The following is a 27,916-nucleotide window of genomic DNA, read 5'->3' as shown; positions in this document are numbered from 1 at the left end:
TCATGCCTCCCTACCGGCAAGCAGCAGCGCAGGCAGTAACACGTAAACTGGCAATCAACCTGGTCCAGGAGCTGCATAAGGCAGTCCAGGATGACCCCTGGTTACAGGAGCATCCAGACCTACTGACAAGAAGGGATGGTCTGGCGTGGAAAGGCGACAAACCTTATGTCCCACAAGCTCTAAGACAGGAGGTGTTGCAACGGTGCCATGATGTAAAGCAGGTAGGCCATTTCGGTTTTTTTAAAACCCTGCATTTGGTGAGGTGTCAGTTCTGGTGGCTGCAGATGAAAGCAGACATGGAGGCCTATGTCTGGGGGGGTGCCATGTCTGTGCCACCACAAAGCCCCGTACAGGGAAGCCCTTGGGGCTGTTACAAATGGTAGCAGACCCAACCCGATCATGGAAGGATATTGCGATGGACTTCATCGTAGAGTTGCCAAAGAGTCGTGGCTACATGGTGATCTGGACCATCCTAGTTCTCTTATCCAAGCAGGCTCATTTTGTCCCATGTAAGGGGTTGCTGTCCACCTGAAGGCTGGCCAAACTGTTTATCACGCAGGTGTATCGCCTGCATGGGGTGTCCGGACGAATCAACTCAGATCGGGGGGGTGCAGTTCACGGCCCGGTTTTGGCGTGAGTTCATCCAGTTCATTGGGTCATCCCAAGGACTCAGCTTGGCATATCACCCCAGCACCAACGGAGCAGCGGAACGCGGAAATGCAATGGTGGAGTGCTACCTGCGGAGCTACATTTTGTACCAACAGACTGGATTGACCTACTGCCATTTGCAGAAGTGGTGTACAACAACGCGGTGCACAGCAGCACCGGTTTTGCCCCCTTCTGGGTGGTTTACAACCTCGACTTTGTCCCAATCCCCAAGTATAAATTGGATAATGCACATTGGGGGGGGTGTGGGGTAACGTAAAGAAGGCCTTAGTAAAAGCCAAGGAGGCCGCAAAAGTGCAGGCCAATAGGAAAAGGAGGCCCCAAAAGCCCTTTCAGGTGGGCGACCTGGTGTACCTGTTGACGAAATATCTACGTCTGAGGGTGCCCTGTAAGAAGCTAGGTCCAAAATACCTAGGGCCGTTCCAGGTCACACAGGTTTTTAACTCGGTGGCCATACAGCTACAGCTACCTCGGTTCCTGGAGAAGACACACCCGGTCTTCCACTGTAGTCTGTTGAAACCGATAGGGAGTTCCTCCTGTAGGCCTGTGAAAGGGGTACCAGGGCCTGTCACTGGGGACTGTTATGAGTTACAAGAGGTCCTGGACTCCCAGATCTGACAGAGACAGCTACAGTACCTGGTGCAGTGGATGTGGTACCCTATTACAGAGGCTTCCTGGGTGGGGGAAGTGGACATCCATGCCCCCCAATTGCTGTGAAGGTTCCATCGACAGTGTCCTAGTAAGCCGGGGGTGGTGGTCAGCTGAACAGTCTGCAACAGCGGGTAAATGCTTACATGTTTCTCCTTGCCTTCCAGGTGGAGCCCTGGTAGAGGGAGCTGCCTGTCAAGCCCCATGGGCTCAACATTCAAGGGAGGGGGGAAAGGCACCTGTGCTGCCAGAAATGTACCCGCAGCATGAACGCAGCAATGCTGGCGCACGGAACACCGCTGAACAGCTGGGAGGCTTAGCGGTCCAAATCCGGTGTCGCTAATCAGCTGGCGGCCTCGTGTGGCACCAGCGAGGCCATTGATTGGCTGAGGACTGCGAGCCGAAAGCAACAATGCCGGCCAGGAAAACTGCCGATTGGCTGGGAGGCCTAGGGGCTCAAGACTGATGCCGCTGATCAGCTGGGCGGCCTCGGGCGGCACCAACAGGGTCGTCGATCGGCTGAGGGTCGTGAGCTGTCACCAAGCTAGCAAGGACTGTGGCGGTGCCTGAGAGGGAGGCGTAGGCTCACCTGTGATATAGAACAGTTCAGATACTTTGCTGTGCAGCACAGAGTCAGCACCAGGGCTTTTTTTGTCATAGAACGCTCAGAACGGAGTTCCGGCACCTTTTTTGGATGGAACCTTGTAGGGTAGGCAAGGCGGGTTGTATGACATGTGTGAGTTCCGGCACTTTTTTCTTTTACAAAAAAAGCACTGGTCAGCACCAACCAGCAGAGACTGGATGGCAGGCCAGGGAGGAAATGGCTGCCTTTAAGGACAAACACTGGATGCTGGCTTGCTGTGTGTGGGGGGGTGGAGCTGCAGGGAGGGAATGTATTTAAAGCGCTGGGAGAAGTTCACTCCCAGCACTGACTTTGTTTGTGGATTAAATCACTTGTTGGATTGTTCCTGTGTGCCAATCACCTTGTAGTCCTTCTTTTGCATCGAAGGAGACCAGTGACTGGTAAGGACGCTGACAATCACTATGTGCAATTTAAGAAAATTTAACAGCCTGGCTTGCATACTGGCTAACCTCAATTGGACATTACAAACCTGGATGTACTGAGCTAAGAGCTAAGGCAGGAAACTACCTTTGAAAATGGGCAGCCAGTGGTTATGTACTGATGAAGACCATGGCTGTGAAGAATTTTGAGAGGCTTGTGCTTCAAAACCTGACTGGAAGCTCAAAGTGACATCCAACATTTGAAAATGATTGGCACAGAATATTGGACACTATAAATTTCTTTCTCGCCTAACAGAATTTTTGCCCTGACTTTTAGACCTTTATGGGTTGGAAGCTCCCCTTTTGGGAGCCACTGCAGGGATCTTTTTCTGCTGCCTCCATTAGTGTCTTCCCCTCTCATTTTTTTGCATTAACTGTTTAAAGCTTGTTTACCAAGTCTCCCTGACCAGATAAATTTTAAACTTGTGCCAGTAACTGTCATTCACACACTTATGGCACAAAGGGGGGATTTGTGGGAAGTCAGCCCCCACCGAGAAGGAAATATTAAAAGGGCAGAAAAATATATTTCCTCAAAGGATCTTAAAGAGGCAGAAAAGCATGCCCAGTTTTTTCAATAGCCCCAAGTCCCTCCCCCAAGCAGAAACCAGCTCTGTAGAAATGCAGATGTAAATAATCCAGGAAGGTTGGAGGGCCCCAGCTAGAAGTTTAGGAAGACAAAGACACCTAAAATCTACATACCCCACCCAAACTCTAAGACAGGATATAATAGGATTAACTCACAGATGCCAAAGGGCACACCCAGACTCAGGTCAGAATACATGACATAGGAAATACAAAGCCTCAAACAGGAGCAGGAAACAACTCCAAACAAAAACCCCAGAGGGTATAAAAACCCACTCCCTACATGTGCTCTCTCTCTTTTCTTCCAGAGCAGTCTTTCTGTCTGTCTGTCCTCTTCAATAAACTGCAACCTTCTTTCTAAAGCAGTCACCATGTTGTTTATTCCCAGCTTGAACTGAGCCATGATGAAGACTTTTCGTTCAACAAGGGTTAGGGTGTATACATATATTAAAATGCAAGCAAACACTCTAAAAACCTGTTGGCATTCTTTCAGGTAACAAGATTATAACATGTTAATGCTACCTGTTAGAAATTGTTGTGCAGAGGTCTCCTTGTGCTACCAAGGAGTTGCACAGACAAGAAAGGGTACTGAGAGCAGTAAGAGTCACACAGTAACCACAAGAGTACACTGAGTTGTGAAAGCAAAAAGTACTTTACTTTTGAGGTGGTGTAAAGAACAAAAATGCACGGTCAAAAATAAACAGTCCAGGTCATACACAATAGTAACAGTCCAAGGAGTATTCCAAATACAAAGTCTTCTTACCGGTCCAGAGGTCAATACACAGTTCAGGTTTATCACAGTAGTAAACCAACAGTACAGCAAAACAGTAATAGTAGAGAGAGCAGTGAATTCAAAGAGAAAAAAGCTACGTTCCTAGCTCCCTCTTATGGCCATGAGAACACTTACACACCCATCTTAAAGTCACAACATCATGGTTTATATATTTTCAACCCAACTATGTAGGCTATCACCATATACCTAACATTCTCCCCTTTGGGTAGAATAATATATAACCTCTTACAATCTTATGCCAATTCTTTCACAACTAATATTGTGTTTCACAGCACTTTGGACTTTAGTGAAATGATCTGCGATATTCACATCAGATGAACAATATTCCAGTTGTATTAATTTGTCTTTGACACATTGTCTTACATTCAAGTAACGAAGATCTGTATGTTTGGATCTTGTTCTGACTGCAGCATTGTTTGCCATCTTTATCGCAGCTTCATTGCCCTCATATACAATAAATGGATCTTTTACAGTTAAACCCATATCCAACAATTAGTGCAGGTTCGAGTCCCTCCAGGCTCAAGGTTGACTCAGCCTTCCATCCTTCCGAGGTAGGTAAAATGAGGACCCAGATTGTTGGGGGCAATAAGCTGACTTTGTAATAATGCCGCTTGGGGGGGGCAAAAGCCCTAATAAGCAGGCATATAAATAGAATGAAGGCTATTGCTAAGCTCATTGATTTGTGCTTTAGATTGTAAGCCGCCCTGAGTCTTCGGAGAAGGGCGGGATATAAATGGGATTTAAAAAAAAATTGTTTGTACATCAGTAGTTCTGTACATAACACTGATAAACATGAAAATTCAGGCTCCATTGTGGACAGGCTTATGTGCTTTTGTCTGATGGACTTCCATCCAATCAAAGAATCACCCAACATTATAGCCAACCCTGAGGTTGATTTACGAGTGCTTGTATCTGAGGCAAAACTCGCATCTGCATATGCTGTAAGGATTAACTCACGATTTGGTTCTAGATATAACGAGTAGTGAATAGACTGCTTCAAATATCTCAATATCCTTTTACCCGCTTGCCAGTGTCTAACAGTTGGTTCATTATTGTATCTGGCTAATTGGTTGACACTATAAGACAGGGGTGTCAAACTCAATTTCATTGAGGGCCGCATCAGCATTGCGGTTGCCCTCAAGGGGCCGGGTGGGTATGGCCAGGGTGGGCGTGGCCTACTGGGTGGGCGTGGCTAGAGTGCGTATGGCCTACTGGGTGGGCATGGCCAGCTCTACAACGTTCGCCTGAAGGGTGCCTATGGGGGCCTGGGCAGGAGTGGGACAGATCTGAGGGTCTCTGGCAGAAGGAGGGTCTCTGGGCCAGGGCCAAGGCAGTGGGGGCCGTTCCCTCACTGTTTCCAGGGTGGCTTCGCGGGCCACATGAAACCACTTTGTGGGCCGGATCAGGCCCCCGGGCCTTGTGTTTGACATGTCTGCTATAAGAGATATCAGGTCTAGTCCAATTACTCAAATACATAAGACTACCTATTAAAGACTGGTACATAGTCTTATCAAATACAGGACTCTCAACGTTAGTGTCCTTAAAATCCATAGCCATTGGAGTTTTTGCTGTTTTGCAAAGTTCCATGTTATATCTCTTTAATAACTGAGATATTTTACTGGCTTGCGAAACCTTAAAACCTCTATTTGTTTTTACAATATCTAACCCCAAATAGTGGCTTATTTCCCCAAGGTTCCTAATTGTAAATTTGTTTTGCAACCTTGAAATGATGTTCTGTGCTTCTAGCTCAGTTTTCGTTATGATTGCAATATCATCTGTGAATAATAGAAGTAAAGATAACACTCCATTGTGTTCTCTCCTAAATAAACATGGATCAGCATCACTGGCTACAAAACCTATTGCACTCAACTCGTTGACTATACATTTATTCAATTCGTAACCTGATTGTTTTAATCCATATAGGCTTTTCCTTAATTTCCAACAATCATGGTCTCTATCATTGGTCAATCCTGGTGGTGTTTTCCAATAAATAGTGTGTTGCAATGGAGCATGTAGGTATGCAGTTTCCACATCCACATGGTTAACTATATATTGGTTTTTAGCCGCCCACACTAAAGCCGCTCTTAAAGTAGTTGCCCTTAGACTGGGTGCAAATACCTCATCATAATCCTCCGTAGTTTGGGCAAAACCTTGCACAACCAAACGTGCCTTATGGGTTACAGTTCCATCAACACCCTTCTTTATCTTATATATCCATTTGCAACTGATAGCTTGCTCACCAGGTGGCAGTTTTGCTTTTTCGTAGACCTTAAGATCCTGCAAAGAGTTTAACTCCCTGTTCATTGCAGCTTTCCATGATTTCTGTTCTTTTTCAGGATACATCCTGATTTCATCGTAGTTAGAAGGCTCTAACTCAACTTGGCATATTACACTGGCTTCATAACGATCTGGTGGCCATCTTTCGCGCGTTGAATGCCTAGGTAGTACAGGGCTTTGTACTGGTGTTTCCTCTGTTTCCTCCTTTATCTCCCCTATCACATCTTCCTCTTTTAAAGGTGCAGAAGATGTCTTTACATTTCTAGCTATGTCATCAGAGGAGTCCTCAAACACTAGAGGATCTGTGTTAACAGTTTCTTGTTCTAATCTATCCCAACCAATTTGCTCAAGGAATTTGGCACTTGCACTACTATATACATTGGTTGTGCCTTGTTCCCAGAAATGATAGGATCTATGATTAGATTCATAACCCACAAAGTATAATTGCCTAGCCCTGTGTTGGCCTTTACTCCTGAGTTGTGCAGGAATGTGGACCCATGCTGGGGTGCCAAACGTGTGCAGGTAATCAAGGTTTGGTTTTTTACCATGCCATAACGTATATGGTATTTTACCAGTAGAAGAATTAACCACTACATTTAGAACATGGTTTGCACATTTTGCTGCCTCCCCCCACAGTCTATCTGTTAAGCGAGAATCTTTTAACATAGTTCTCATCATGGCTTGTAACGTTTGCCCACGTCTCTCAACATATGCATTATGTTGAGGCCTATAAGGGGCTGAACGTTTATGCTCAATGCCAGCTTATTCTAGCATATCAACAAAGCGCTTGTTTGTAAATTCAGTGCTGTTATCAGTTATTATGCACTGAACCTTTCTCTTTGTTTTCCTGTCAACAAACTTAAGCCAGTTTGAAAATTGTTGGAAAGTATCTGCCTTTGACTTAAGCAGATAACAAAAACCATAACGAGAGTAATGGTCAAGGATACTCAAAATATAACATGATCCTCCTAAACTAGGCTTCATGGGTCCAATTAGATCTGCAAACACAACTTCCAAAGGTAAAGTTGTTTTGAAGCCGTTTAACCTGTTTGCAGGAGTTCCCTTACTCTTTTCCTGATTACAGGCATTGCAATTCAGGTATTTCTTACATGACTTCAGTTTTATGCCTTGTACTAACGCAACTGTTCTATGCAGTGAGTTAAAGTTCACATGCCCTAACCGCCTATGCAGTAAATGTTTGCACTCATCATGCGGCTTCTTGTTCTCACATATAGAGTTAGCATTAACCGTACTAACCGGGTTACCAGTAAGAACAAACAAACCATTTTTTAGGTTAGCAGTTACAAAGGTTCCATTCCTTTCTATAATACATTTCTCCCCTTTGAACGTTACCACAAACCCAACCTTAACCAACTCCCTTATGGATAAAAGGTTAAATCTTAGTTTTGGTATACAAGTGAAACTCGGAAAATTAGAATATCGTGCAAAAGTTCATTTATTTCAGTAATGCAACTTAAAAGGGGAAACTAATATATGAGATAAACTCATTACATGCAAAGCAAGATAGTTCAAGCCGTGATTTGTCATAATTGTGATGATTATGGCGTACAGCTCATGAAAACCCCAAATCCACAATCTCAGAAAATTAGAATATTACATGCAATCAATAAAACAAGGAGTGTAGATAGAACAATATCGGACCTCTGAAAAGTATAAGCATGCATACGTACTCAGTACTTGGTTTGGGCCCCTTCTGCAGCAATTACTGCTTCAATGCGGCGTGGCACGGAAGCTATCACCCTGTGGCACTGCTGAGGTGTTATGGAAGACCAGGATGCTTCAATAGCGGCCTTCAGCTCTTCTGCATTGTTCGGTCTCATGTCTCTCATCTTTCTCTTGGCAATGCCCCATAGATTCTCTATGGGGTTCAGGTCAGGCGAGTTTGCTGGCCAATCAAGCACAGTAATCCCATGGTCATTGAACCAAGTTTTGGTGCTTTTGGCAGTGTGGGCAGGTGCCATGTCCTGCTGGAAAATGAAGTCAGAATCCGCATAAAGCTCGTCTGCGGAAGGAAGCATGAAGTGCTCCAAAATCTCCTGGTAGACAGCTGCATTGACCCTGGACTTCATGAAGCACAGTGGACCAACACCAGCAGATGACATGGCTCCCCAAATCAACACAGACTGTGGAAAATTCACACTGGACTTCAAGCATCTTGCAGTGTGTGCCTCTCCATTCTTCCTCCAGACTCTGGGTCCTTGGTTTCCAAATGAGATGCAAAAGTTGCTCTCATCAGAAAAGAGGACTTTGGACCAGTGAGCAACAGACCAGGTCTGTTTTTCTTTAGCCCAGGTAAGACGCTTCTGACGTTGTTTGTTGTTCAGGAGCAGCTTGACAAGAGGAATACGACATTTGAAGCCCATGTCCAGGATCCGTCTGTGTGTGGTGGCTCTTGATGCACTGACTCCAGCCTCAGTCCACTCCTTGTGAAAGTCCCCAACACTTTTGAATGGCCTTTTCCTGACAATCCTCTCCAGGCTGCAGTCATCCCTGCTGCTTGTGCACCTTTTTCTTCCACACTTTTCCCTTTCACATAACTTTCTATTAATGTGCTTTGATACAGCACTTTGGGAACATCCAACTTCTTTTGCAATTACCTTTTGAGGCTTTCCCTCCTTATGGAGGGTGTCAATGATGGTTTTCTGCACAACTGTCAGGTCAGCAGTCTTCCCCATGATTGTGATTCCTACTGAACCAGACTGAGAGACCATTTAAAGGCTCAGGAACCCTTTGCAGGTGTTATGGCTTAATTAGCTGATTAGAGTGGGACACTTTGAGCCTAGAATATTGCACCTTTTCACAATATTCTAATTTTCTGAGATTGTGGATTTGGGGTTTTTATGAGCTGTACGCCATAATCATCACAATTATGACAAATCACGGCTTGAACTATCTTGCTTTGCATGTAATGAGTCTATCTCATATATTAGTTTCCCCTTTTAAGTTGCATTACTAAAATAAATGAACTTTTGCACAATATTCTAATTTTTCGAGTTTCACCTGTATACTGTATAACATAGGTAACTGTTCATCAATGTATGGACAATAGGAATTACCTTCACCAGAGGCCTTCATCCTCCAACCATTGGCCAGTGAAACATGTTGATTGCTGTTTTTCATATGAACAAACCTCTCTTTAACTTTGGTGATACATTGTGAAGCCCCACTATCAACCACTCATAGCTCATTATTTCTGGATGTTGGTTCACCAGAAACAGCCAAACCAATGCCCTTCTTTGCCTTCCCACCGCTATTCACATTCTGTTTTCTACCCTTTCTACAGAATTTGGCTATATGCCCTCTAGCCCCACAAGAATAACATTTCTTGACGTTGTAAGCAGTGGTAAATTGCTGCTCCTCTAGTAGCTGTGTCTCTCTCAGCTGGTCTCTGTCACACCTTCTTCTGGACTCTTCCAGCAGTCTCCCAGTGATGTTAGTCAATGTCAGTTCCTCTCTGGTCAGGACGTCCAAAGATGAAACATACTCATCATAACTTTCATCCAAAGATGACAGAATAATGTAGACCTGATGCAACTCTGAAAAATCAGCTCCTTTTCATGAAGCTCTTGAAGATTTGTCTTCATGTAGTTTAAATGGGTCAACATATCTCCATTCTTTTGCAGATGAGCTCTAAACAGCTTACATGTAAGGTGTATATGTGCACCCACACTGTCGCGAACATAAAGCCTTCGCAAAATGTCCCAACACTTAGCAGCAGATTCCTCACCACGAATATGGACAAGCTGCTGGTCATTCAGTGTCAGTCCAATAATACAAAGTGCCTTTTTGTTGCATTTGAACTCGTCTATCTTCTTTGCATCATCCTCATTGTCAGGATCCCAAGCTGTAGTATCTGGTGGGTTATTAACTACAGTCCATAGTCCTTCCTTGCGCAAAAGCAAGCAACATTTTGTGGACCAGGTAACATAGTTTGTCCCATCCAATCGAGTTATCCAGGAGATGCCAGTTGACTGTTCTTGTGCCATTGTTACACCAGATAGCTAACACAAACTCAGCTAGGATACTGTGTGTACTAACTCTCAGTACGGACCTGGGCCCATAACCAGTGTTAGAAATTGTTGTGCAGAGGTCTCCTTGTGCTACCAAAGAGTTGCACAGACAAGGAAGGGTACTGAGAGCAGTAAGAGTCACACAGTAACCACAAGAGTACACTGAGTTGTGAAAGCAAAAAATACTTTACTTTTGAGGTGGTGTAAAGAACAAAAATGCACGGTCAAAAATAAACAGTCCAGGTCATACACAATAGTAACAGTCCAAGTTCTGGGACTTTATTTATCTTGAAGTGCAGAGGGAAAGTGAAAGCGATAATGGAAAGTGAATTTTAACAAGCGGGTGACTTCCGGTGGCGACGCGACGCTGAAGACAGCCATTCCTGGGCTGTCCGCTCCGCGGCTTCGTAGAACCGCCGAAAACAGCGCCGATCAGCTGTTTCGGCGGTTCGGAAGCCCCCTCCTCGGGAGAAGAGGAGGGGGTAAGGCCCCAGGTAGGGGTTGAGCTCTCCGGGGCCGCCTGAGCTTTTAGTTCGGGCGGCTGAAGGATCGAGCCCCCCCGAAGCCTGGGTTTGCTCCGGGCTGCGCAGCGCTTCTGCTCCGTGCTTTTGGGAGCAGAACCAAGCGTTAGCAACCACCCCTGCCAGAAGGATGGACTTTGGAGTGTGAAGAGGCAGGCAGAGCGATACAGGAGATCAAGGTGAAAGTGGATTTTTGTTCTCTAGTTCAACGGACTTTATGGACTTTGAAAGTGAAAGTGCGTAGCAAGTGAAAGTGGGGGAAGATGGCGGCTAAAACTTCTAAAGTTCTCAGGACTGCGGGGGCTTCCCCGGTGCAACAGTCCTCGCTGCAAGCCTTATTGCCTCCTGCACCTGCTCCGGCACTGACGGTTAAAGATCTACAGGACGCTTTGGAAAAGCACTCACAACAAATAGCAGATATTATAGATGAAAAGATGGAAAAGCTGGAGGAGAAGTTTACAGCAATGAGGGCAGACATCTTGCCTGCACTTCAAGGTATGGCTTTATGTATTGAATGCTTGGACGAAAAAATGGAAGATCTTAGCCAAAATAATTCCAGATTAGAAGCAAAAGTGTTAGAGAATGAAAATGTGATGGATAAAATGGACGGTGATTTGACTCTGGTCCAGTACCACCAGATGGAGTTTGCTATCAGAATCAGAGGCTTAAAAGAGAATCCTAAAGAAGATTTAAAGCAGATAGTCTCTGAGGCTTTGGAAGTGGTACTGGGACAGTCAGCAGCTGAAATTGAGGGAAATATAGACAAAATCTTTCGTGTGAATTCATGGATTGCGAGGCAAAGGAAGCTACCTAGAGATGTGGTGGTTTATTTCACAAAGAGAGCAATCAGGAATGAAGTTATCCAAGTTTCCTATGATACTAAGCTTGTGGTTGCTGAGCAAGAAGTTTTGGTTTTAAAAGAGATTCCTCCAAGAATTTTAAGGAGAAGGAAAGATTTTGCTTTTCTGGCACAGGAACTTAAGAAACGTGACATCAAGTTTAGATGGGAGATACCAGTGGGCATGGTGGTGATGCATGAAGGCACGAGACACCGTTTGGTCACAGTGATCCAGGCACGTGATTTTTACAGCAATGTTTTAAAAGCAACCCCTTTACCACTTTTGGAATCTACAAAGAAAAATGGCGAGGGAAAGCCTCAAGATGCTGAAGGAATGCAGACAGATGAGAAAGCTACTGGAGTGGATCAAATTACAGCTTCATCGGAAGATGCCAGAGAGCAGAGGATGACGCGTGCTGCCCTGAGACGAGCGAGACGAGAGCAAGAACAGGATCAACAGAAAGTTATGGAACCTTCAAAGTGTACCTATAGCGAAGCTGTGGGAGGGGCACGGCCTAAGGAAGTTAAGGGAATCATGGCAGACGTGCTCCAGAAGCTTTGGGTCGCTAAGGATGGCGACTAAGTTTCTAACCTGGAATGTCAATGGCTTAAACTTAGCTTACAGGTTAAGGAAGAAGCAAAGGGCTTCTAACATAGATAAAATAGAACATAAGGGTAAGGTTGTGTATCAACAGGACCTTATTAAGGAAGCTTTTGTGGACTTTTATTCCAAATTATATGCTAAAGATAAGATTAATGAAGCAGATATTGATGTATATTTGAGGAATGCCAACATCCCGGTTCTTACACAAGAACAAAATGAAGAGATTAATCAATTGATAACAGAGGAAGAAATTCTTTTAGCAATTAAACAATTGAAGGTGGATAAAGCGCCAGGCACAGATGGACTGACTGCGGTGTATTACAAAAACCTACAATTGGAGATGATAAAGCCATTAAGGGAATTGTTTCAAACAATTCAAAGGGGAGGAAGGGTGCCTCCGTCTTGGAGAACTGCTTTTATTTCTCTGATTCTGAAGGAAGATCAGGACGTCACTCAAGTAAGAAATTACAGACCAATATCACTTTTGAACACGGACTACAAGATATTTGCTAAGGTTTTAGCTAACAGATTGATGAGGGTTTTGCAACAGATAATCCATGGGGACCAAACTGGGTTCATTAGTGGCAGACAAATGAAAAATAATGTGAGGCATATAGTAGACTTGTTGGAATTTTTGGAAAGGAACAACCAGATCCCTGCGGCGCTGATCTTTCTAGACGCCGAAAAAGCCTTTGACCAACTGGATTGGCAATTTTTGATGAAAGTTTTAGATAAAATGAATTTTGGGGACAAATTCTTACAACCAATTAGGGCATTATATCAAAAACAAACAGCCCGAATAATAGTAAATAATAGTTTGACTGAAGTATGTAATATTGAAAAGGGCACAAGACAAGGGTGTCCGTTATCACCTTTATTATTTATTTTAACATTGGAGATATTGCTGATTAAAATACGGAATTCGGAAAAAATTAAGGGAATTCAAATTAGAGATTAGGATTATAGACTGAGGGCGTTTGCAGATGATCTGGTTGTTACGGTGACCCAGCCAAAAAATTCTGTTGTGGACCTGATGGAGATAATAATGCAATATGGGAAGGTTTCTGGATTTAAGGTTAATGTACAAAAAACTAAAATATTAGCCAAAAATATGACAGTGTCGCAAAAGGCCCTTCTAGAAGCGTTAACTGGATTTGAGATTGTTAAAAGGGTTAAATATTTGGGGGTGTATTTGTCACCCTCAAATGCAAAGTTATATAAAAATAATTATGAAACGTTATGGGGAAAAATTCAAAAAGAATTGGAGAGCTGGAAAAAATTGCAATTGTCTCTACTGGGAAGAATTGCAGCAGTGAAAATGAATGTTTTGCCTAAATTTCTATTCTTATTCCAAATGATACCTATTCTTTAAAAAGATTCAAATTTGGAGGAATGGCAAAAGGGTATCAATAAATTTGTATGGGCAGGGAAAAGGCCACGAGTTAAATTTAAGATTATGCAGGACACGCGTGAAAGAGGTGGTCTTAAAATGCCCAACTTTAAATTATATTATGAAGCTGCTGCGTTGTCAGCGATAAGTGACTGGATTAATTTAACACAAGGGAGATTATTAAATCTTGAAGGCCACGACTTGTTATTTGGCTGGCATGCATATTTATTGTATGATAAGAAGGTAGATAATGTGTTTAAAGTGCATATTTTAAGACAGGCATTGCTGAGAGTTTGGAAAAAGTATAGACATAAGCTAAACTACAAGATACCTTTATGGACAATACTGAAACATGCAATAGAAAACATAAATGTTGGGTTCAAACATGATGTGACTACATACAAGGAAATCTTAAGTTTGGAGAGGAACGTATGGTGTTTGAAGCCATACAATCTTTTACGAGAAGAGAAGATTGTTCAAACTTGGTTTCAATATGGTCAATTACGGGCCAGGTGGAAAGAAGACCAGAAAATTGGTTTCTCAATGACTGATGAAAATCTGGTAAAGCAAATTAGAAATCAGGGTCCAGCACATATCAAACAGATATATCTTGCATTGATAGACTCAGAAACAGAACTTGTTAAAGATTGTATGATAAAGTGGGCTCAGAATATTCAAGAAGTTATTACAATGGACACTTGGGAAAAGATCTGGGTGAGGAACGTAAAATTTACGCAAGCTCAAAATTTAAGAGAGAACTTTTACAAAATGTTTTAAAGGTGGCATTTAGATCCTAAAAAGCTTGCAAGTATGTATCCGAACTATCAACCTAAATGCTGGAGATGTGGTGGCGAAGACGCAACGTATTTTCATATATGGTGGACCTGTAAAAAGGTCAAAGCTTTTTGGATTAAAATCTGGTGGAATATGCAGAAGATATTCAAGCAAAGGATAAAGTTTTGTCCGCAATTGTTTTTGTTGGGCATAATTATGGATACTACTGTTGTGGACACTAAGTTGATGTTGAACTTAATTACGGCAGCAAGACTCTTAGTAGGTCAATATTGGAAGAAGGAGGAACTGCCGACTATAGAAGAATGGACTTTAAATGTTTCTGACCTGGCGGAAATGGCAAAGATTTCGGCTTATTTGAAAGACCATTCGCAACAACGTTATATTATGGAGTGGAAAAAGTGGATTGATTACATCCAGAACAAATATGGGACTAAAAAGTTTCATTTAGCATTTGTATAAGATTTGATGTGATATTAGTATTGCTTGTAGTCATTTTATATGAGCTAGAGTGCGATAGACTTAATAGTTTATTGTTGTTAACATATGGTTGTTTATGATTGTTTTTACTTTTATACCTTGTATTTAGCTCTGCAAAGTCGGGGAGGGGGGAGGGGGGAGGGGGGAAGGGGTGGGGGGAGGGTTAGGGAGGGTTAGGAAGGGTTGGGTGGGGGAGGGGGGAGGGATTGTTAAAGATAAAATGTATTGTAAAACTTTTTAATAAAAAAAAACAAGCAGGGAAATGGCTTCAAGACGGCAGGGAATTCCTGTTGTTCCTAAAAGTTCAATTTCCTCTCCTGTAATACAGCCTACAGTGCAATCCACATCGAAGCCCAAATCTCCTCCACCTTCTCCCCCACCACCTGCATTTACATTTAAGGATTTGCAGGATGCTTTGAAGCTTCAAGCTCAACAAACAGCTCAACAAATAAAGGAGGAGACGGCTGATCTTTTTGAGAGTAAAAATAGAGAGATGAGAGAAGACATATTGCTCGCACTCCAAGGGCTGGCCACACACATTGAACGTTTAGATGATCGTGTGGATGAGGTTGTGGAAAACAGCGCAAAATTAGAAAGTAGAATTGCCACAGTTGAAAATAAAATTGATAGAATGGAGGATGAGGTGATTATCTCACAATATAGAGACATGGAATTTGCCTTGAGAATAAGAGGATTGAAAGAGAACCCACGTGAAGACTTGAAGGAGGAGATAGCAAAAGATATAGCTCCCGTTTTGGGATGTGATCCTGAGGAATTATCAAGAGAGATGGATAAAATATTTAGGGTTAACTCTTGGATTGCAAGGCAGAAAAATTTACCTAGAGATGTGGTGATTTATTTTTCTAAGAGGTCACTCCAAAATGCAATTATCCAGGCCTTTTATCAACAGAGATTTCAAATTGCAGGTCAGGATATTATAATTTTAAAAGAAATACTTCCAAAAATTTTGAGAAGGAGAAAAGATTTTGGTTTCCTGTCTGAGGAGCTTAAAAATCGACAGATTCAGTTCAGATGGGAGATACCTATCGGAATGGTGGTGAATTATGCAGGGACACAATATCGACTTAACATGATTTCAAAGGCAAAAGATTTTTATATTCATGTCCTGAAAGCAGGTTCTCCACCATCTCCACGACTTAAGAGAAAAGAAGAAAAGTTGGAAGATAAACAGCAAACTGAAGGTGCAATGTCATTGGTTGCTGGAGAGGCACAGCAGGCTGAGTCTACTGAACAGTTTTTGGTGTTAAAGGATGATCCAAAGGAACAGAGAATGACACGGGCTGCATATAAATGTAAAGAAAAGGAGCAATTGAAACAGAAGATAGATTCTGGTTCTACAATACAAGGTCCTGTTACTACTGAGGTGATGGGAGGAGCAAGACCGAAGAGACCAACTGAGGATCTTCAGGCATTGTTCTATAGGCTTCAGGTCGCAAAGAATGGTGACAAAGTTCCTGAGTTGGAATGTTAATGGCCTGAATTCACCACAAAAAAGAAAGTATTTCATTACCTGAAGCAACATAAAAATGATATTGTTTGCTTACAAAAAACTCATATTTGTGCAAAAGATCAAAGGTATTTGATTAATTCCCAACTGGGATTACATTTTATTGCATCTGCTCCAGATAAAAAGAGTGGAGTGGTTATCTACTCAAGAAAAGACTTACCAGTTAGATTAATTGAGACTGATATACAAGGAAGATATGTTATTATTGAACTACTGTTACAAGGCAAGAAAGTTCTTATTATTGGATTATATGCACCTAATCAACAGCAAAAAAAGTTTTATAAGCTTTTACACGACAAAATAACTCAATTGGATTATAAATCTGTTATTATGATGGGTGACTGGAATGGTGTTTTGGACTCATGTAAGGATAAGAAGGGATCTTTTAAAAATACCCCTAATCATTCTAAATTGCCTAAAGCCTTTTTTAATTTGAAAGATGATTTGGAATTAAAAGATATTTGGCAGGAGCGAAATTTGGAGGACAGAGACTTTACCTTCTTTTCAGACAGGCATCAATCGTTTTCCAGAATTGATTTTTTTTAATTACTAATGATCCTTTTTCTAGGGTTAAAAAGGTCAAGTTTTTTTCCAGAACACTATCGGATCATAGTCCAGTATGGATGGAGTTGTTTAATGAAGATGGGATTAGAAGATCTTGGAGATTGAATGAAAACTTATTTAGATATGATGAGTTCTCGGAGAAATGTAGGGAACATTTGAAAGAATTTTTTGCTTTGAATATGCATAAAGGTACTTCGATTGAAATGGTTTGGGATGCTAGTAAAGCTTATATGAGAGGGGTTTTGATTTATATGCATAATAGACATAGGCGTAAGCAGATGCAAAAACGTAAAGTGTTGGAAGAAGAAATTAAGTTGAAAGAGAAAGCTCTTATTTTGAACCCATTAGATAAGAGAGTAAGGGACTCAATTAATTTGCTGAAAGAGCAATTTAATATGTTAATGGCGGAACAGGTTGCAACTAACTTGCGGTATGCAAAACATAATACTTTTTATAATGCAAATAAACCTGGTAGGTGGTTAGCTTATCAATTAAGGAAAAAACAGAAATTACGTACTATAGAGAAAATAGAATATAAGGGTAAAGAGGTTTATCAACAAAATTTGATTAAAAAGGGTTTTTTAGATTTTTATGCAAATTTATACGCTAGTGAGAATATACAAGCTTTAGATATAGATAAGTATCTACAGGAAGCACATATTCCTATGCTCTCAAATGAGCAACGGGAGGAGATGAATCGATTAATCACTTCTAAGGAAATCATTTCAGCAATTAAACAGTTAAAATTGGGTAAGGTTCCTGGTACAGATGGGTTATCAGCAACTTATTATAAATTATTATTTGCAGAGATGGTAGAACCGTTAAAGGAATTATTTAACAATATCCAGGCTGGAGGGGTGGTGCCTCCATCCTGGAGAAGGGCTTTTATATCGCTGATTTCAAAGGAGGAGCAAGACCCCACCCAACCAAAGAATTATAGACCTATATCGCTTTTAAATATAGATTATAAAATCTTTGCAAAAATATTGGCAAATAGATTAATGCAGGTTTTGAAACAAATGATTCATAGTGATCAGTCTGGATTTATAACTGGAAGACATATGAAATATAATGTAAGACAAATTGTAATTTTAATAGAGTATTTGGATAAGAACAACCAAGTCCCTGCAGCACTGATATTTTTAGATGATGAAAAAGCGTTTGATCAATTGAATTGGCAATTTTTATTGAAAGTTGTTGATAAGATGAATTTTGGGGATAAATTTTTGCAATCTATTAAGGCTATATATCAACAACAATGGGCACAAATTATAATTAATGGGGGATTAACAGATGCATTTAAAATTGAAAAAGGTACAAGACAGGGATGCCCCCTTTCACCATTGTTTGTTTTAACATTGGAGATTTTATTGATTAAAATTCGTGTATCAACTAAAATAAGGGGAATAAAAATAAAGCAGAATGATTATAGGTTAAGAGCATTTGCGGATGACTTGGTTGTTACACTATCTCAACCAACTCAATCGGTTACAGATTTAATGAAAATTATAACTCAATATCCCCTTCATGGATTACTGCCTTGTCGTGGTGAAGGGGCTTGCATAATTCAATGAAGCTATGAGCTTTGCCGTGCAGGACCACCCAAGATGGAAAGGTCATAGCAGAGAGTTCTGACAAAAATTGATCCACTGGAGAAGGAAATGGCAGCCCACTCCAGTATCTTTGACATGAAAACCCTATGGACAGTACCAAAAGGCAATACAATATGACGCTGGAAGATGAGCCCCTCAGGTCAGAAGGCGTCCAATATGCTACTGGGGAAGAGCAGAGGGCTAGTACTAGTAGCGCCAGATAGAATGAAGTGACTGGGCCAAAGCCGAAAGGACGCTCAGCTGTGGATGTGTCTGGTGGTGAAAGGAAAGTCTGATGCTGTAAAGATTTTTTCTCCATAGGAACCTGGAATGTAAGATCCATGAATCAAGGAAAGCTGGACGTGGTCAAACAAGAGATGACAAGACTGAACATCGACATCTTAGGAATCAGCGAACTAAAATGGACAGGAATGGGTGAATTTAATTCAGATGAACATCAGGTATACTACTGTGGGCAAGAATCCCTCAGAAGAAATGGAGTAGCCTTCATAGTCAATAAAAGAGTAGGAAAAGCAATACTGGGATACAATCCCCAAAATGACAGAATGATCTGAGTTCGAATCCAAGGCAAACCATTCAATATCACAGTAGTCCAAGTCTATGCCCCAACCACCAATGCTGAAGAGGATGAAATTGACCGGTTCTATGAAGCCCTTCAGCACCTTATAGAACTAACACCAAAAAATGATGTCCTTATCATCATGGGGGACTGGAATGCTAAAGTAGGAAGCCAAAAGATAACCGGAATAACAGGCAAGTTTGGCCTTGGAGTACAAAATGAAGCAGGGCACAGGCTGATAGAATTTTGTCAAGAGAATACGATGGTCATAGCAAACACTCTTTTCCAACAACCCAAGAGACGGCTCTACACATGGACATCACCAGACGGTCAACACAGAAATCAGATTGACTATATGCTCTGCAGCCAAAGATGGAGAAGCTCTATACAGTCAGTAAAAACAAGACCAGGAGCTGACTGTGGCTCAGACCATGAGCTTCTCGTTGCAAAGTTTAGGCTTAAACTGAAGAAAGTAGGGAAAAGCACTAGGCCACTCAGGTATGAATTAAATCATATCCCTGTTGAATATACAGTAGAGGTGACAAATAGATTTAAGGAGTTAGATCTGATAGACAGAGTGCCTGAAGAACTATGGACAGAGGTTCGCAACATTGTACAAAAGATAGCAACCAAAACCATCCCAAAGAAAAAGAAATGCAAGAAAGCAAAATGGCTGTCTGAGGAAGCTTTGCAAATAGCTGAGGAAAGGAGGGAAGCGAAAGGTAAGGGAGAAAAAGAAAGATACGCCCAATTGAATGCAGAAATCCAGAGAATAGCTAGAAGAGATAAGAATGCCTTCTTAAATGAACAGTGCAAAGAAATAGAAGAAAACAATAGAATAGGGAGGACCAGAGATCTTTTCAAGAAAATTGGAGAGATGAAGGGAACGTTCAATGCAAAAATGGGCATGATAAAGGACCAAAATGGCAGGGACCTAACAGAGGCAGAAGAGATTAAGAAGAGATGGCAAAATTACACAGAAGAACTATACAAGAATGAGCTTAATGTCCCTGATAATCACAATGAGGTGGTCACTGACCTCGAGCCAGACATCGTAGAATGTGAAGTGAAGTGGGCCTTAGAAAAGCTGAGCAACAACAAAGCTAGTGGAGGTGACAGTATTCCAGCTGAGCTATTCAAAATCTTAAAAGACGATGCAGTAAAAGTGCTACACTCAATTTGTCAGCAAATTTGAAAAACTCAACAGTGGCCACAGGATTGGAAAAGATCAGTTTACATTCCAATTCCAATGAAAGGCAGTGCCAAAGAATGTTCAAACTATGGCACCATTGCACTCATTTCTCATGCTAGTAAAGTTATGCTTAAAATCCTACAAGCTAGACTCCAGCAGTATGTGGATCGAGAACTACCAGAAGTACAGGCAGGATTTCGAAGAGGCAGAGGAACTAGAGATCAAATTGCCAACATACGCTGGATCATGGAGAAAGCTAGGGAGTTCCAGAAAAACATCTACTTCTGCTTCATTGACTATGCTAAAGCCTTTGATTGTGTGGATCACAACAAACTGTGGCAAGTTCTTAAAGAGATGGGAGTACCAGACCATCTTATTTGTCTCTTGAGAAACCTATATGTGGGCCAAGAAGCAACAGTGAGAACTGGACACGGAACCACTGATTGGTTCAAAATTGGGAAAGGAGTCCGGAAAGGCTGTATACTGTTGCCCTGCCTATTTAACTTATATGCAGAGCACATCATGAGAAAGGCAGGGCTAGATGAATCAAAAGTTGGAATTAAGATTGCCAGAAGAAATATCAACAACCTAAGATATGCAGATGATACGACTCTAATGGCAGAAAGTGAAGAGGAACTAAAGAGCCTCTTGTTGCGGGTGAAGAAGGAGAGTGCAAAAGTTGGGTTGAATGTTAACATTAAAAAAACTAATATCATGGTATCCAGCCACCTCAATTCCTGGCAAATAGATGGGGAAGAAATGGAGGTAGTGACAGATTTTATTTTCCTGGGCTCCAAGATCACTGCAGATGGGGACTGTAGCCAAGAAATCAAAAGACGCTTGCTCCTGGGGAGGAAAGCCATGGCAAATCTAGACAGCACACTAAAAAGCAGAGATATCACCCTGTCAACAAAAGTGCGTATAGTCAAGGCTATGGTCTTCCCAGTTGCAATGTATGGCAGTGAAAGTTGGAACATAAAAAAGGCTGAGCGCCAAAGAATTGAGGCCTTTGAACTGTGGTGCTGGAGAAATCTCCTGCGAGTCCCTTGGACTGCGAGGCGATCAAACTGGTTAGTCCTAGAGGAGATCAACCCTGAGTGCTCTTTAGAAGGCCAGATCCTAAAGCTAAAACTCAAATACTTTGGCCACCTAATGAGAAGGAAGGACTCATTGGAGAAGAGCCTAATGCTGGGAAAGATTGAGGGCAAGAGAAGAATGGGATGACAGAGAATGAGGTGGCTGGATGGAGTCACTGAAGCAGTAGGTGTGAGCTTAAATGGACTCCAGAAGATGGTAGAGGACAGGAAGGCCTGGAGGAACATTGTCCATAGGGTCGTGATGCGTCGGACACGACTTCGCAGCTAACAACAACAACAACATAACTCAATATGGGAAAGTTTCTGGTTTTAAGATAAACAATTATAAGAGTAAAATATTATCTAAAAATATGACTATGAATGAAAAAGAAAAGTTAATAAAACTAACGGGTTTTGAAATAGTGAAAAAGCAGTTAGTGACTGGCTTAATTTAACAAATGAAAGATTACTTTACCTTGAGGGATGGGACTTATTATATGGGTGGCATGCATATTTAGTTTATGATAAAAAAGTGGATAAGGCATTTAAATCTCACATTTTAAGAAGCGCCTTATTGCGCGTATGGAAAAAAATATTTGTTGTTGTTGTTGTTAGTTGCGAAGTCGTGTCCGACCCATCGCGACCCTATGGACAATGTTCCTCCAGGCTTTCCTGTCCTCTACCATCTTCTGGAGTCCATTTAAGCTCACGCCTACTGCTTCAGTGACTCCATCCAGCCACCTCATTCTCTGTCGTCCCCTTCTTCTATTGCCCTCAATCTTTCCCAGCATTAGGCTCTTCTCTAGTGAGTCCTTCCTTCTCATTAGGTGGCCAAAGTATTTGAGTTTTAGCTTCAGGATCTGGCCTTCTAAAGAGCAGTCAGGGTTGATCTCCTCTAGGACTGACCGGTTTGATCGCCTTGCAGTCCAAGGGACTCGCAGGAGTCTTCTCCAGCACCAGAGTTCAAAGGCCTCAATTCTTTTGCGCTCAGCCTTTCTTATGGTCCAACTTTCACTGCCATACATTGCAACTGGGAAGACCATAGCCTTGACTATACGCACTTTTGTTGACAGGGTGATGTCTCTGCTTTTTACTGTGCTGTCTAGATTTGCCATGGCTTTCCTCCCGAGGAGCAAGCGTCTTTTAATTTCTTGACTACAGTCCCCATCTGCAGTGATCTTGGAGCCCAGGAAAATAAAATCTGTCACTACCTCCATTTCTTCCCCATCTATTTGCCAGGAATTGAGAGGGCCGGATGCCATGATCTTGGTTTTCTTAATGTTTAGTTTCAACCCAACTTTTGCACTCTCCTTCTTCACTCGCAACAAGAGACTCTTCAGTTCCTCTTCACTTTCTGCCATTAGAGTGGTATCATCTGCATATCTTAGGTTGTTGATATTTCTTCCAGCAATCTTAATTCCAACTTTTGATTCATCTAGCCCTGCCTTTCTCATGATGTGCTCTGCATATAAGTTAAATAGGCAAGGCGACAGTATACAGCCTTGCCGGACTCCTTTCCCAATTTGGAACCAATCAGTGGTTCCGTGTCCAGTTCTCACTGTTGCTTCTTGGCCCGCATATAGGTTTCTCAAGAGACAAATAAGATGTTCTGGTACTCCCATCTCTATAAGAACTTGCCACAGTTTGTTATGATCCACACAATCAAAGGCTTTAGCATAGTCAATGAAGCAGAAGTAGATGTTTTTCTGGAACTCTCTAGCTTTCTCCATGATCCAGCGTATGTTGGCTATTTGATCTCTAGTTCCTCTGCCTCTTCGAAATCCTGCCTGTACTTCTGGTAGTTCTCGATCCACATACTGCTGGAGTCTAGCTTGTAGGATTTTAAGCATAACTTTACTAGCATGAGAAATGAGTGCAATGGTGCGATAGTTTGAACATTCTTTGGCACTGCCTTTCTTTGGAATTGGAATGTAAACTGATCTTTTCCAATCCTGTGGCCACTGTTGAGTTTTCCAAATTTGCTGGCAAATTGAGTGTAGCACTTTTACTGCATTGTCTTTTAAGATTTTGAATAGCTCAGCTGGAATACTGTCACCTCCACTAGCTTTGTTGTTGCTCAGCTTTTCTAAGGCCCACTTCACTTCACATTCTAGGATGTCTGGCTCGAGGTCAGTGACCACCTCATTGTGATTATCAGGGACGTTAAGCTCATTCTTGTATAGTTCTTCTGTGTAATTTTGCCATCTCTTCTTAATCTCTTCTGCCTCTGTTAGGTCCCTGCCATTTTGGTCCTTTATCATGCCCATTTTTGCATTGAACGTTCCCTTCATCTCCCCAATTTTCTTGAAAAGATCTCTGGTCCTCCCTATTCTATTGTTTTCTTCTATTTCTTTGCACTGTTCATTTAAGAAGGCATTCTTATCTCTTCTAGCTATTCTCTGGAATTCTGCATTCAATTGGGCGTATCTTTCTTTTTCTCCCTTGCCTTTTGCTTCCCTCCTTTCCTCAGCTATTTGCAAAGCTTCCTCAGACAGCCATTTTGCTTTCTTGCATTTCTTTTTCTTTGGGATGGTTTTGGTTGCTACCTCTTGTACAATGTTGCGAACCTCTGTCCATAGTTCTTCAGGCACCCTGTCTATCAGATCTAATTCCTTAAATCTATTTGTCACCTCTACTGTATATTCAATGGGGATATGATTTAATTCATATCTGACTGGCCTGGTGCTTTTCCCTACTTTCTTCAGTTTAAGCCTAAACTTTGCAACAAGAAGCTCATGGTCTGAGCCACAGTCAGCTCCTGGTCTTGTTTTTACTGACTGTATAGAGCTTCTCCATCTTTGGCTGCAGAGCATATAGTCAATCTGATTTCTGTGTTGACCGTCTGGTGATGTCCATGTGTAGAGCCGTCTCTTGGGTTGTTGGAAAAGAGTGTTTGCTATGACCATCGTATTCTCTTGACAAAATTCTATCAGCCTGTGCCCTGCTTCATTTTGTACTCCAAGGCCAAACTTGCCTGTTATTCCCGTTATCTTTTGGCTTCCTACTTTAGCATTCCAATCCCCCATGATGATAAGGACATCATTTTTTGGTGTTAGTTCTATAAGGTGCTGTAGGGCTTCATAGAACCGGTCAATTTCATCCTCTTCAGCACTGGTGGTTGGGGCATAGACTTGGACTACTGTGATATTGAATGGTTTGCCTTGGATTCGAACTGAGATCATTCTGTCATTTTGAGGATTGTATCCCAGTATTGCTTTTCCTACTCTTTTATTGACTATGAAGGCTACTTCATTTCTTCTGAGGGATTCTTGCCCGCAGTAGTATACCTGATGGTTATCTGAATTAAATTCACCCATTCCTGTCCATTTTAGTTCGCTGATACCTAAGATGTCGATGTTTAGTCTTGTCATCTCTTGTTTGACCACGTCCAGCTTTCCTTGATTCATGGATCTTACATTCCAGGTTCCTATGGAGAAAAAATCTTTACAGCATCGGACTTTCCTTTCACCACCAGACACATCCACAGCTGAGCGTCCTTTCGGCTTTGGCCCAGTCGCTTCATTCTTTCTGGCGCTACTAGTACTAGCCCTCTGCTCTTCCCCAGTAGCATACTGGACGCCTTCCGACCTGAGGGGCTCATCTTCCAGCGTCATATCGTTTTGCCTTTTGGTACTGTCCATAGGGTTTTCATGGCAAAGATACTGGAGTGGGTTGCCATTTCCTTCTCCAGTGGATCACGTTTTGTCAGAACTCTCGGCTATGACCTGTCCGTCTTGGGTGGCCCTGCACGGCATAGCTCATAGCTTCATTGAATTACGCAAGCCCCTTCGCCACGACAAGGCAGTAATCCATGAAGGGGAAAAAAAAATATATTATTATAAGTTAAATTATAAAATACCAATTTGCGGGATTCCTGGGCATGCGATAGAGGGTGTATCTGTGGGTGTGAGCTTGGATATGACTTCATATAAGGAATTACTTAGATGGATAGGGAATGGTTGGCAATTAAAATCATTAGGTGAGTTAAAAGAAGAAAATATCATACAGTCTTGGTTTCAATATACTCAATTGCAAACGAGGTGGAAGATAGATCAGAAAATTGGTATTACATTAACTGATGAAAATTTGGTAAAACAAATTGAAAATCAAAACCGAGCGCATATAAAGAGAATATATAATGCTTTAATAGAATTGGATTCTGAAACAGAATTAGTTAAAGATTGTATGATAAAGTGGGCTCAAAATATTCAAGAACCAATTTCATTGGATACATGGGAGGTAATTTGGGTTAGAAATGTGAAATTTACCCAGGCTCAAAATTTAAGAGAAAACTTTTATAAAATGTTTTATAGATGGCATTTGGATCCCAAAAAATTGTCCTGCATGTATCCTAACTTACAGCCCAAATGTTGGAGATGTGGTAGTTTGGATGCTACCTATTATCATATATGGTGGACTTGTAGAAATGTTAAAGCTTTTTGGATTAAAATTTGGTGGAATATTCAACAGATTTTTAAGAGAAAGATAAAATTTTCTCTACAATTGTTTTTATTTATTTATTTATTATTTTGACTTATATACCGCCCTATTCCCGTAGGACTCAGGGTGGTTTACAGGGCAATTAAAAGCATACCATACAAAAGTTAAAGAAAAAATTTAAAACAATTAATTAAATTTAAAGCCCAAAGTTTAAAAAGTTAAAACATTAAAACCCAATTAAAACCCCTCAGTCTAGGCCTGACAGCTCAAAGAGCCAAGTTTTCAGGTCCCGGCGGAATGAGCGGAGGTCGGAGGCAGTCCTAAGTTCCATCGGAAGTTGGTTCCAAAGGGCAGGCGCACCCACAGAGAATTGTACAATTGTTACAATTGTATTGTAACTTTTATAAAACTTTTTAATAAAGAAAAATAGTAACAGTCCAAGGAGTATTCCAAATACAAAGTCTTCTTACTGGTCCAGAGGTCAATACACAGTTCAGGTTTATCACAGTAGTAAACCAACAGTACAGCAAAACAGTAATAGTAGAGAGAGCAGTGAATTCAAAGAGAAAAAAGCTACGTTCCTAGCTCCCTCTTATAGCCATGAGAACACTTACACACCCATTGGCCAATTAACATCTTAAAGTCACAACATCATGGTTTATATATTTTCAACCCAACTATGTAGGCTATCACCATATGCCTAACACTATCATTTTACGAATTTGTTGTAATGCCAGAGTCCCAGATCTGCAGAAACGTTTCCAGAGAAAGTGAGGACCCCAAGCAAATAAAAAAGACAGAAATCTTTGCAAAACAGATTATGTACCTAGGGACAAGTATTAAAAAATCTCCAGCAGGAGACACAGAAAAAGAGGAAGTAGAAAATGACCAAGAAGAAGAGGTTGAAAATGGTTTGCCCAGGAGGAGAACTCTTCAGAAAAAACAGATGCCTAAGATGAGAATGGATAGGATCAAATTCAGGCATCAGGAAGCAAATGCCAGGGGAAGAAATAGAATGCGTGGCCTGAATGATGCACTGGATAATTTAAGGAAAGTGGTTCCTTGTTCTAAAACACAAAAGTTGTCTAAAATTGAAACTTTAACACTGGCAAAAAAATTACATATGGGCTCTTTCAGAAATCTTGCAAATTGAGAAGAGGCCTGATATGTTATTTGTGCAAAACTTGTGCAAAGGTCTCTCCCAACCATCAACAAACTTGGTGGCAGGATTTCTACAGCTGAATGCCAGTCATTTCTTAATGGGTCAGACAGGAGAAACAGCCCATCATACCAGATATCCCTACTCTACTTTCTACTCGCCCTATCACAAGTTATAATTCTTGAATTTTTTGTTAGGTTTGCATCATCATTTTAATATAAATCTTACATAGCATTTGCACTTCTTTTGTATTATTCTGCTGTCACATGTAGAGTTTGTATAATTGTGTTTTTCTTCACTTTCTTTAAATACAATTAAAACCTGTTTTTGATCATGACATCAGTTATGATTTACTGATATATGGTCATATCAGTTGACTATTACTGCCTTCTTTTTGTGTGATAGTTCTATTTACAGGCTTAAAAATGTTAATATAAACCAACCGTTAAATCAGTGCCTATGAAATAAATGAATGAATTTGCAGCATTTAAATCAGAGTGCCAAGGCCTGGCAATAAAAGTAAACTCTATAAAGCTGACTGAAGACTGGAAGACCTTGTGGATGTAATTCTTCAAGAACTGTTCTTGTAATCCTTGTTGCAAAGTTGATTTGCACTAAGTATGGTAAATTATGCAAAGATTCAGTGCATGATTAGGATTACTGCACTTTACAGTTTTAGAATAATAAATCAAGAGTTAATAAAGTCCTAATTCCTCATCATGAAGTTCAAATACTTGGATCAATCAAGATACATTTTTTATACTCTTAAGATGGCAACTGAGGCTGTAAGCAAGTATGGCATTGTATAGGCATGGAGTCCTGCTAAGAAATCCCTTTCTATGGTGGGTATACTGTATAACAGAAAGGGACAATTGAACATGGCTGCCTTAACGTGCCCACTTCTTCACAGGCACTCTGTTATGTATATATGTATATAGGAGATGTTCACAGAGATAGCCACTGACACCACCAGGTGGCAGGGTGCCCTGTCAGGATTGGCAGGGCAGTATTTGGTGGGAAATCTGGACAATGGGATTGGTTCCAAGTATATCTGGCTAGGTATATAAGAGGGGCAGTTGCCCTTTGTTTGCCAAGTCTGTG

The 27,916-nt window shown here is 41.4% G+C and overlaps 1 protein-coding gene across 1 annotated transcript; it reads left to right on the top strand.

Annotated features, from left to right (window-relative positions):
- Positions 1-2: 2 nt before the first annotated feature.
- On the top strand, positions 3-26,993 carry LOC308676815 (neurogenic differentiation factor 6-like; the record flags this gene model as incomplete). Its single annotated transcript, XM_081342844.1, is given in 3 exon segments — positions 3-221; positions 26,342-26,767; positions 26,769-26,993. Coding segments are annotated over 3 exon segments (870 nt in total).
- Between the last annotated feature and the right edge of the window lie 923 nt (positions 26,994-27,916).

Source organism: Vipera berus (assembly GCF_964194415.1).
Source record: "Vipera berus genome assembly, chromosome: W".
Taxonomy (NCBI): Eukaryota; Metazoa; Chordata; class Lepidosauria; order Squamata; family Viperidae; genus Vipera; species Vipera berus.
Note: the sequence above shows the minus strand (reverse complement) of the source record. Positions and strands in the feature narration are given on the sequence as shown.